Consider the following 12,835-nt stretch of genomic DNA (forward strand, 5'->3'; position numbering starts at 1 on the left):
GTTAGTTTGCTGTGTGTTGCCAGGCAGATTAAAGCATAAATAGGTTTATCAGAGCTTTTAGCTAAAAACTGTTGAACTGGCTGGAATGTAGCATTTCATAATAAGCCAATCCTTCAGAATATCTGAACATACAATATATTTCTATAACACACACTTTTCTTTATGTTTGGTCTTTTGAATAGGCCTGGTTTGAAGCCTGGTCTGGAGTTTGTGAACCTGCAAGACACACACACACACACACACACACACACACACACACACACACACACACACACACACACACACACACACACACACACACACACACACACACACACACACACACACACACACACACACACACACACACACACACACACACACACACACACACACACACACACAAGAGTGCCAAAAAAAGATATATGTCCGTTCACAGTGTACTGCTCTCTTGGCTGCTGAATGAAGGTGTGTTCCCAGCTAGTATCAACAGTTAAGCCGGTGAACACATCACAGAGGGACGGGAGTCAATGGTGTGTGATAGCATTTAGCATTCTCCAACCACTGCTGAGGAATGTGAGCGAGGAATTTACTGCACCTAACGGGGATGCTTCTGCTCCATATGTTTTTCAGCTTTGAAACTATTGAAACTCAACCTCTCCACTGATACTACTGAATTGGGAACAGTGGGAACGGGAGTTAAGGAGCCCTTTAATATGTTTAACGGTTCAACAAGTGCTGCTCGGATTGTAGCCATAACCTTCAAAAGTTAAGGCACGCATTTTATCACGTGTTTGCATAAATATTATCACGTTTTGCATGTGCATGGTAAAGTCATTATATATCCAAACAGCACATAGTACTGTTTGGATATCAAGAGGGAAAAAATACGTAGATTACAACTAAAGTCAAACCACAGTCTTTAAATACTGAACTGCCAGCATGTTGTCATGAAGTCACGCTATTGACAACGCTAAGCTTCTGTCAGACCCATTTTGTAATTGTTTACAGTCCTTGTTGTCTCGAAATTGATGAAAATATTCCAGAAAAATAAGCATTATGGTTGGATAAGCCCTGCTTAGATGTATAATTCTGACACTCAAATGCACACGCTGACACACTTTCTGACTCCGTATGTGCAACAGTCTGAGGATTACACAGGCTTGGATTTATTTTCATTTTCCAGTGTTTGTGTTACCCACGTGATGAGCCAATTTGTAGTGAAATCCACTTCAGCTCAGCAGGATTCACTGTTTAACATGAGGCAGGGATTGGTGGTTTTTCTGGTTATTAGCAACCATGCAATTACACCCATACATTTCCAGAATCCCCTGGTATAACATGCATCATGTGTAATATTTGTCATATCCCAGAGTGTGCAGCAGAGGCTGCTTTCTCTGCAAGGTTTTGCTTTTACAGGGCTCTCCAGAGAAGTGATTGGACGGTATGTGAGCCAATAGGCAGCACAGCAGCAGGTTATTTGAACTCTCCTCACACAGCTCAACCAAACCATCCTCTGACTTTTCAAACTGTATTCTTTCACAAGAGTCTGTCATCTGCTCAGTCCCTGCTCCTGTGGGGACAGAAATACTTTTTTTTATTATATTTACACTTTTGGGTGTATTCAGAATGGAAACCAGCTGTCTCTATCTAGAAGTCCCGAGATGCACCTGTTGATCGAGGAGAACTTTACGTGTTTGATAATGAGCAAAATTGCTGAGATGAAGTGTGACACTCTTCTTTTTGAGGACGACATTAAGGCAGAGGAGAGGAGCAGACTGAGCTGTGTGGATTTGCCTCAGAGCAGTTTACCAGACGGGCAGAGCGCAGACCTGCTGAGGAGCCAGGAGACCAACGGGGACATTTCTCCCATCAGAAGATACGGGTATGCCCTTTTTGTTTGTGTTGGAAATTGTTTTAAGCCGTTAAACAGAGGCACATATTTTGTTTACAGTTGTAATATACCTTTTTTTAAAGTGATAAAGTGACGTGGCACTAAAGTGTTGTTTCTGACTTTACATAGTTCAATAGTTCTTGGTATTTATTTACTGCAGTGGTGTTCAATTGTTTTCAGCAAGGACCCATCATTTGTTTCTCTTGGAATAATTTGATGTAGCGCTTTTCTTATATTTCTTACATCAGAGAAAGAAAAATTCAGAAAGATATTGGACATGTATTGAAAATAGTTGCAAAATCTAAACACAGAAAAACTCCAATGCATGGGACATACATTTAATTAGCTACAATAAACAACAAATAGGCTCCCATACACACCATGAAAGAGTAAACAGCATGTTGGCACACAGACACAAGGCTGGCTTCTAAATAATACAAAACAGTTGTTCAAAATGAAGACATACCGTAGAAAATGTCACGGATTTGTTAAAACAGAATTTGAAAGGCACTTCAGGACACAAACGTACACATACATAAGAAGTGAAGTGATAAGAAGTGTTTCCTTTTTTGGTGTATACATAGGCTAAATAAAATTGGATTTAAATTTGTATTAATACAATATTAGTCATTATACAGAAAGGGACAAATGAAGTTTTTTAGTTTGAAAATATTAATATTTGAAATTGTATTTGTTGAACTACTAAGTCTTTGTAAAAATGAAAAAAATAAAAACTTCATAAATTAAAGCACAGAAAAGAGAACTTTTCAAGTGCCACCTGGCAGATTGCCACACACCCATATTTAAGACTCCCAAGGACATTATTGACAGACTTTTAGCATCATGTTATTCCATGTGTAGAGGGGATTGTAGGTGGTCTTTGTGATACTTTGAGTCAACATGTGAATCCTCCAGGTCTCGTTTGGGTGGGGTCAAAGTTCGCCACAAGAGACAGGTGCTGCAGGACATGGCCCGGCCGCTCAAACATTGGCTGTACAAACACCGGGACAACCCCTACCCCACCAAGACGGAGAAGGTCCTGCTGGCTCTGGGCTCTCACATGACTCTAGTACAGGTGAGAGACTAGCCTGTGCCAGAAAGCAGGGGATGTGATTTGTATTCTGTGGGTTCAAAATAAGCCAGTGCTGTTATATAACATGGTGCATCTGTGCAGGTTTCCAACTGGTTTGCAAACGCCCGGCGGAGGCTGAAGAACACAGTGAGACAGCCAGACCTGAGCTGGGCACTGAGGATCAAACTGTACAATAAATACATCCAGGGAAACGCTGAGAGACTGAGCGTGTGCAGCGATAACTCAGAATCAGATGGTACGGGCACATTTTGTGGAGTTATTAAGAATATTGTCATTTACATTTTTTGGATATAGCTCTGGTCAGTGGCGGCTGGTGGAAAATATTTGTGGTGGGGCTATTGATAGAGTGAGTAAACAATTTTTTTTTGGGAGAAATGACCCCTTAAATTAGGACTTCTGGTGATGTAATGGCGCGTTTCCAGTGCAGCGCGGAGCTCGCTTTAATGCTGCGTTCAGACCGGACGCGATGCGAATATTCGCTTTGCTCTAAACGCTCCTATCGCATCGCTCTAGTCGCTCGAGTTTCACCGCAGCTGTCAGCTGTGTTTACTCGCATCATTCAAACAAGACGCGCTGGCTCGGGAGCTACAGCTACAACAAGAGTAACATATTTGACCGTGATTTAAGTAACAACATACTGATACCGGTTAGTAAAAACCATGAATTAATGCTTTGACAAGTCTGCAGACAGACTGCAGGCGAAAAACCTTTTAGAATGCTTGTTCCCTGAATGGAGCTTGGCTAAGCTAACGTCATATATGCTCCGACACTTCTATGAACGAGGGGACCGTGCAGCAGAGTTTCAGTTAGATTTTTCTCCGCCTGGTCAACATGTCCGTTAAAGTTTAAATCTTCAGGACAAAATTAGAAAACTGCCGGTCAATGGTCTTCTTTGTTATTTATTGAGCTTTAAAACAAATGAATAATGACTCTAATCATATAAGAATAAAACACGGAGGATGGAGATCTCTTTTCCTCCACCTCTTCTGACAGCCCAACAGCTGATCTCAAAGCACGCTCCCCTCTCCTGCAGGGGGGCGTGGTCAGCTGCAGCTCACAGAATCAGCCTAAACAAGTTCATTCTTTCAACTACCAGTATTACTGGAGAAAGACAGTTCCTAAGCTCCATGTTATCGTGAGTTTAGAACTTGCCTCTGAATGAACTCCAGGATTGCTGAGGCCTCCTCTTGGTCCTGGATATTGAGTACAAAGAAGAACCCAAAGAAGACCGTGAATGCATCCACAAAGTTGGCCTCGTTCGGCAGAGTGCAGATGACTCTACATTCAAGCGACACCATCCATTTCGAAGCTCCCAAAATGGAATTTCCTGAAATATATTGAATATGTTGTCACATTTCCTGAACATTAAAGAGGCTGAGCCCTCCTGAAAATAAAAGGGGTCAAGAGAAGTGGACAAAATGGAAAAGGCAAAACTGCTTGCTACTTCAAAACTGAACAATTTAAAATGTGGAATTAAAATACATGTTCAGCTTTACACCTCAAAAGTAAAGTGGCAATCTAAAAGTACGAACTGTAAGTACACAATGCATTAACCCACTTTTGTAAAATAACGCAATAATGAATCAGAAAACACTTCACAGACTTATTTTGCAGCTGCTTCGTTTCACTTCAAAACAACACATACAACCGCTCGCTCGCTTTACCATGCACGCGCCACCCCCCCCCCCCCCCCCCTCTCTCTCTCTCTCAAAGGGATAGCGATCTGATTCTGCATTACCCTAATATCACAACAATTCCGAGGTCTGAGCCTTCATCTGCAGCTAAACGATCATTCACTCCCGCTGCGTGCAGTAACATTATCCCCCGCTGAACAGACACAGTTTTCAAAAATAATTAACAATATAGGCTACCGGAAACCAACGTTACATTACTAATCTAAACAGTCAGTGCATTTTGTAGAGTCAGTTGGCTTGCTCTCTAAACAATTAACTCATGAATGGGACCTACCTCAACAGCTGTTTGGCCAAATAATAATACAACTCTATCTCGAAATAAAATTCGGACTTTTGAGGGGAAAAAACGGCAATAATAACGTGAATAGATCTAAATAATCCGTTAAAGGACACAGCGGTTCTCTCCTCTTGCTCCTGATATGACACCCCAAAGTATTGTACAGTAATAACAAAAGTTACTGTAACATTACAGCACTATTTACAGTATTGCTGTAATGTTGTTGTACATGTTACAGTAACATTACAGTATTGCTGTAATAGTATAGTATGGTTTGCTACATTTCCCGCCTAAGGATCATATTCCCACAATGCAGCAGTACTATGTAGGCCTACATAGTGCTGCATTAACCCACTTTTGTAAAATAACGCAATAACGAATCAGAAAACACTTCACAGACTTATTTTGCTCATTAAGGAACATATTCCCACAATACAGCAGCACTATGTACATAGTGCTGCAATACTGTAATGTTACTGTACATTGTACAGTAATATTACAGTATTGCAGTAATATTACAGTATGGTTTTAAAGTGCTGTATACATTTCCCGCCTAAAGATAATATTCCCACAATGCAGCATAATGTACAGTATTACACTGTATTACAAATTCAAAGTAAATTACTGTGGGTAATACAGTAATTTACTGCCTAGATTACAGATTTGTTTTACAGTGTAGGTGAGATTTAAATCAGTACAACATTAAGATAAGTCTGTTTTGTTTCCTTTGCTGCAGATGAACACTGTCCCTTACAAACTCCCATCGGCCAATCAGACTTTTGCAGGTCCCACAAGAGTGCGCTCGAGAAGCAGGGCGGCGTCCTCGCCATGGCGGACTCTGCCAACAGTGACGACAGCGCTTCACCTCCATCCAAGTACAAGAGCAGTTTGCTGAACCGCTACCTGAACGACACCCTGAGACACATGATCGTGGGGGAGGCCAATGGCGTTGCTCCGGCCCGCAAGAGGAGGAGCCACTCCGAGTCGTTCAGCTCCAATGACTGCGATCGAGATGTTGTCTCTCCGGCGTCATCGTACGAAACGGAGGCCAACTTCGTCTACCACATGGGTGAGAGATGTCAGTGTTTGTCACTGTTCAAGAAAATATTACAAGGTAAAGCAATAAGATGAGTTCTCATTCATAACACTCCGTTCGATGTCTCACTATGGGATGCGCCTCATCGCGGAGCAAACAGAAGCATCAATCTCATTACGCCAATCCTGATTGGCTGGTGATCTTGACGTCAGCGTCAGGGGAAATCACCCCCTATAAGTAGCTTGCGCCACAACGCATGCGTCATTCAAACACCTCTTCTCGCTTCAGAGCACATCTCACAGTAGCCGGGCAAGCTTCACTGTCCACAGACTGAACCCAAATACTCATTTCGGTCGACGGGCGCTAGCCGGCTACTCCTTCTGCTTCGCAGGAAGACGGTAGTACTAACGCCGTTAGTACTTAAAAATCGACCTCGCCCTTCTCTACGAGAAAGTAAGGTAGGTCCGATTTTTTCTCCCTCTCCCTCTCTACCGACACCACGGTAGCGAGGACGTTTTTCTTTTCTCTTCCCCACGGAGGGTAAAAGGATTAAAAAAGGAGCATACTGCCACACCAGTCAGTATTCTCCGGGAATAAAAGACCCACACCGTCCTTTTTCTCCGGATTAAGGACAAGGTGGTAATAACTTTTTTCCCGTCCCACCTGTCGAGAGTGGGCCCTCTCCACGCCTCGAGGCGACAAAGACGGACGCCCTTCTCCCTCACACCAGAGGAGTCAGGGACTCGGTGGCTCGACTCTGCGGCTGCGGGTTGAAGATCTCGGGCACAGACACACACCAGGTCTGTTTGTCCTGCCTCGGGCTGGAACACGCCCGTGGCGCTATCGACAACCCCGGCTCATGCGGACATTGTGTCCGCTTCACAGTCAAGAGCCTCCACCGATGGCTAGCAAGACAAGCTAGCCTGTCGGAACAGGACCCCCCCGTATCCATGGACCCGCCGGCCGGCAGTCAGGACACGGGGGCGTCCGCCACAGAGAGCGAACCCCTCTCCGTGTCGGTCTGGGGCTCATTATCAGCGATGGCCTCAGAACCAGCGGTCACGGACATTTGGAAGGGTCCAGCCGCTGCCTTCGCAGCAGCAGTCCTTCACCCAAGCTGTCTCGAACTCTGCTCGGTTTAAAGCACTGGACAAGCAGAGGTCGCAGCCCACCCGAGTCCCCAGCCCAGGCTGGAGACAAGGGCAAGTTGGCCGAGAAAATCTCCGGTTCCGGCTGCAGCTCAGGCTCAGCCAACCCAGAATTTCGGCCAGCAGTCGAGGAAGAAGAAGCGAGCGGCATGACAGCCCCTCCTTCTCCCCTCCGTGAATGTGTTCCCGCCGCCTCGAGAGATGCCTAAACACCATCCTCAAGTCCGCACAAACACATGTCATGTCACACATTGATTGATTCCTCTGTCATAAAACATTTGCCGCTGACGCATCCAGGCTTCAGGCCGAGGGCGCAGCTCAAAAAAATGAAAAGAAAATCAATGAAGCCAATAAACAGCCTGTCAATTGTTCCCCTTCTGAGAGCAGCTACGGCATCTCTCAAAAGGCGGATTATTGGCGGGTCTGTGAAGGCACCACCACCATGTGCACGCGCAGTGCCGGCTGGGGCTTTAAGGGCACTACCGTCACGCGCATGCGCAGTGCCGGCTGGGGCTGTGAAGGCACCACCGTCACACGCATGCGCAGTGCCGGCTGGAGCCGTAAGCGTGACATCTCAGCTCGCTCTAAGGAGCATACAGCAGGAGATACTCACGACATCTGCCTGGGCTTCTCAAAACAGCTACACATTATCTGTTTTCACAAGCCCAGAGAGAGTCAACCCATATTCTGGAGAGAGAGGTTCACTCTCTCCTAGAAAGAAGGGTTTTATCTATAATGCCTGCCGAGCAGAGTCAGATTACGCAGACAAATGTCCTCGTAAAGCACCCGCTCAACATGGGTCTCATCATAAAACTAAACCCCGCGCGCCACGGCGTGCGGAGAGTATTGGTTATTATGTAATGCGTAGTGGCACTCCACCCGACTTTTCTAGTACGGGAAGCGCCTACGGGTGCTGTCCTTTCACGGAAGGTGGTCACCACGGACGCATGTCTGACAGGCTGATAGGGTATTTACGAAGGTCGCCCGGTGAGAGGTCTCTAGAGCAGAGACCTCCAGCGGGCGCACGTAAATTACCCGGAGCTTTTATTGGTGTTCCCCACACTAAAACGCTTCCTGCCTTCTCTCAGAGGACACCATGTCCTCGTGAGGACAGACAACACGATATCGTGTATGAACCGCCAAGGGAGGTTGCGTTGTCTCCAGTCACACACACTGGCACACAAACTGATCCCTTGGAGCGGCAGACGTCTCCTCTCTCTGAGAGCGACACAGGTACCGGGAGTGATGCACCTCGGGACAGAACTACGGTCCAGAGGTGCACCACTCTATGCAGACTGGACTCCAGATCCAAGGATCGTGAGTCCGCTGTGGGTGCGTTACGGCGGAGCCGCGTTAAATCTGTTCGCATTAAGAAAAAATGCTCAATGACAGCTGTTCTCTTTAATGCACGATTTAAACGCACTGTTAGGCGGGGACGCACTCGTACACGATTGACCTCCGGGTCCTCTGGCTCTGTTACCCCCAACTCTGGCCAGAGTGAAGGAGCAAAGCCACACACTTACTCTGATGTTTCCGCCCTAGCCCGCAACGTACGGGCTGGCGGAGATATATCAGCTGTTGTGCGGGCAGCCATGGCAGCCCCCACCACGCAGGGACAGATTGTCTCAGGCGGGGGGGGGGGGCGATCCTTTACCCACGCCCAGAGCGCGGGGCACTATGGGCCTGACCCGTGAGTGGTACAATCTGAATACAGTGGGACTCCCTCAGAAGGTGATAAACACTATTCAGAGTGCGAGAGCTTCCTCCACCAGGTCTCTTTACGACTGTAAGTGGAGGGTGTTTGAGGAGTGGTGCCTTCAAGAAGGACACATCTCTTTTCAATGTCGGGGTGATTTTATCATTCCTACAGAACTTGATCGATAAACACAGAGCTTTCTCCACGATCAAGGTATACCTGGCTGCTATTGCTGCATGCCATGTGGGCTTTGAGGGTAAGACGGCTAGCCAACACCCTTTGGTTTGCCGTTTTATGAAGGGAGCTCGCAGGCTCCTCCCTGTCTCCAGGTCGCTGGTGCCCTTATGGGACCTGGCAGTGGTTTTGAATGGGCTCAGAATGACCCCATTTGAACCCCTGGAAGGAGCTGACATGAAACATCTGTCACTCAAGACAGTGCTGTTACTGGCCCTGGCATCCGCCAAGCGGGTCAGCGATATTCATGCACTGTCTGTACATCCCTCATGCACTCAGTTCGCCCCAGGGCAAACGAGAGTGTTGTTGAAGCCCAACCCTGCCTTTACACCAAAGGTGGTTGGTTCGTGTACCCCAATTGACATTGAGGCATTTCCTCCGCCGCTGGTTTCCTCCGGGGAGCAGCAGCAGGATCTGTTGTGTCCAGTCGTGGCTTTACACACATATATGGACAGATCAAAGGAGCTTCGTCTTAATGACCAACTCTTCGTGTCCTGGGCTAACCCTCACAAGGGCAAGCCTGTTACTAAGCAACGGCTCTCACACTGGATTGTGGAGGCAATTGCTTTGGCCTATACGAGTCAGAATTTGCAGGCACCTTCGGGTCTGCGGGCTCACTCGACTCGGGGCCTGGCTACATCCTGGGCTTTGTTCAAGGGTGTTTCCATCCAAGACATCTGTGCAGCGGCGAGCTGGTCCTCGCCGCTCACTTTTGTCCGCTTTTACAGGCTAGACGTCTCTGCTCCAAGCGTGGCCCGAGCAGTGCTGGGCACCTTGTTGAGTCGGGACTCTACCTGTTAAATTCTGGTTAATCGGTGATTTTTGAGATAAGCTCGTCTGGCAATACGGGAGCTACAATATCCCATAGTGAGACATCGAACGGAGTGTTATGAATGAGAACTATAGGTTACTTACGTAACCCCAGAGTTCAGAGTAACATGAAGTGAGATGTCTCACCAGACGGCCCTCCTTGGTATGGTGAAGCGAGAAGAGGTGCTTATTTTGAATGACGCATGCGTTGTGGCGCAAGCTACTTATAGGGGGTGATTTCCCCTGACGCTGACGTCAAGATCACCAGCCAATCAGGATTGGCGTAATGAGATTGATGCTTCTGTTTGCTCCACGATGAGGCGCATCCCATAGTGAGACATCTCACTTCATGTTACTCTGAGCCCTGGGGTTACGTAAGTAACCTACAGTTTTCTTACTTGAGTGGAAAATTGCACTTTAAAAATATGTGAAATATCCGCATTAAAAATTTAAAAACAAATAGACCTATATTATATATTTTGTAGGGATTTGTATGTAAATAAACCCAAATCTTAGCAACAATTTAACTATAATTTCAAACCTAGAGAAATAATTTAATCTAGGTTTCATGCGTGCACCTTTTAGCATGCGTTAATGTTTGGAATGGCTTCCAAAAGCTGCCATAAAAGTACTTTTTATTCAGTTTATAGTTCCTTTTTTACGACTTAAAAAATGTGGTTGGTTTTTAACTTTGTATTTCAGCCAAACGAAAGTAGGCCTATTAGTCCTTGAACGTTTTGACCTAAGAGAAACAAGCTGTGCTAACATTAGCGGTTAGCTCACAATCTCTCAATGTTATGTATGTCTGCTGAACCGCTTTTAGAGAAACACTGATTTTACTCACCATGTTTGTTTGTTTTGGAGAAGAGAAGATCTCTGCGGATAATTCGGCTCACGATAGAAACCTTTTGAACATCTGGATCTTAAGTTTTACGAGAAACAAGCTGAGCAAACATTTGTAGCAACTCAGCTTGCAGTCCCCTCCGAGACATCCCTTGTTTGCTGAGCTGTGAGGGAGAAACACTCATTATTATGTGACACCGCTTTATTCTTTACTCCTAGAATTATTGGCTCCAGGTAAACAAATCTGTCTTTTGTTATTGTTTTGAGATGCCCCTAGTGGCAGAAGATCTATTAGAATATATTGTGCCTTTAGCAAAGAATCTGCACTTTACATGTGTAAATAGAATTAGGGAATGCATGAAATATTGCATCATACATGGTAAATTGGGAGTGAAAACAGATGATAGCACACCCCCTGTCCATAGAAATAATAAAAGTATCTTCCTTTTTAATTGCAGATTTATGTGGAATAAGAGTTAAAGTGACACTTTAACTGCCCTGCTTCCCCTTGGTTCATTTTTAACACACCACAGTGCACAGTAAAATAAGAGCAGACTGAACAGAAACTTCCACAAGGCTCCTCAGAGCTCCCCGACATTAAATCTCTGGCATTCCACTGAAAGTCAGAAGCTCTGCGAGATTCAATTATAAAGTTTCAGCGAATATTGGAGGTAGGCTGACACCTGGGTGCCCTTTCAGACCTATTCTTTCACACACACATACGGGTATTGGGCCGAGGGCGACACCGTACTTCCGGTATCCGCCATTTCACGCGAGGTGCAAGTAGAATATCATAGTCTATTGCCTTAATCAATATCTAGTCAACTCTAAAATACCACATATATGCAATGGCATGATAATATTATTGTGACAAGTGGGGTATTCACCTGGTGTTTCCAGAAGATAGACGTAGATGCTGCCAAAATCGTCCGAAGGCCACTTTCAAGAGTCGTTTTTCCATACATTTGCAGGCAGTCTGTAAGGGCAATCCGACAACCCACACAGCTCTAGTTTACGCTGGTAACGACCTAGAGCACACCCCTCAAGTCCAGAGATGTAATCCGAAGACATGCAGCGATTTCTTCGGTTGTTAATTCATAAAAAAAATCTAGTGCGCTCTGCCTGGCTACATTAGCTAGCTGTTTATATTAGCACCTCCAGGATATTTGCACCTCCAGGAAAATGGCGTATTTATATATATATATATATGGAGCGCGTTGCATTGTGGGTAGCTCGTAACGTCACTGTGTGTGAAAGAATAGGGAGCCCGGCACACTGACAGCCAGGGGCGGACTGGGACTACAAATCAGCCCGTGACTCTCGACCGGCCCACTTCGGTACCGCCGGCCCACCGCAATTTACTAGCGGTAGACATTAAGGGTAAATAATGTCTACCGGGCCGGTAGACTTGTATTATCACTGACCCCACCATTGTAACCACTGGCCCGGAGCATTCGTCCAAAAAATAAAATCGACTAATAATGAAGAAAATTAACACATTTGTTGCAATAGTAATGTATGCACTAACTACATTACTACTTGTACTACAACATTTTAATCATCAGTTCTTCCTCGTTTCCTCAATTGTTCATATTTGGTTTATTAAAATAATGATATTGTGGTCATTGTTAAAAAAGTTATGCTATTATTATTATTATTATTTGTATAATGCACTTTCTGCCTTCCTGTCATTAGGAGTTAGACATGTAATGGCTATGTAATTGATTGGATTAGAACCTTCATTATCCTAAACTGCTGGGACATTTCGCCAATACCTTTATATTTTCTACTCTTCACTTACTTGTCAGCATAGGTCGGCATTGATGGACAGAGCCGACAGAAGACCTTGTTTATATTGGCATCATATTGAGATGTGCAGCCAGTGACGCGTCCTAAAACCAGGAAGTAAGCTGCTGGTTCCCTCCATAGACATATAAAGAGTAGACGCCGCATCGACCGCTGCTGCCTATTGGCGCTGACGAGCCGTGGGGCCGCCATCTTGGACCGGTCACCCGCTCCACTCAGTGTAATCTGTCTGGCAGGCGCAATGAAGTGTCAGCGCATTTTATCAATCATAACTCGCTGAATACAAAACTGATTTTCACGGGGGGGGGTTTTCTGCAAACGTCAT

General features: G+C 45.5%; 1 protein-coding gene across 1 annotated transcript in view; it reads left to right on the forward strand.

The window, feature by feature from the left end:
* The first annotated feature begins 1,643 nt into the window (after positions 1–1,643).
* Positions 1,644–12,835, forward strand: part of LOC117461861 (homeobox protein Mohawk-like) — a 37,272-nt gene continuing 26,080 nt past the window's right edge. The window contains exons 1-4 of the mRNA XM_034103844.1: positions 1,644–1,864; positions 2,789–2,948; positions 3,048–3,201; positions 5,674–6,006. Coding sequence (XP_033959735.1) covers positions 1,644–1,864; positions 2,789–2,948; positions 3,048–3,201; positions 5,674–6,006 — 868 coding nt within the window. The remainder of the gene's footprint in view (positions 1,865–2,788; positions 2,949–3,047; positions 3,202–5,673; positions 6,007–12,835) is intronic.

This window comes from Pseudochaenichthys georgianus, chromosome 17 (genome assembly GCF_902827115.2).
Source record: "Pseudochaenichthys georgianus chromosome 17, fPseGeo1.2, whole genome shotgun sequence".
Taxonomy (NCBI): domain Eukaryota; kingdom Metazoa; phylum Chordata; class Actinopteri; order Perciformes; family Channichthyidae; genus Pseudochaenichthys; species Pseudochaenichthys georgianus.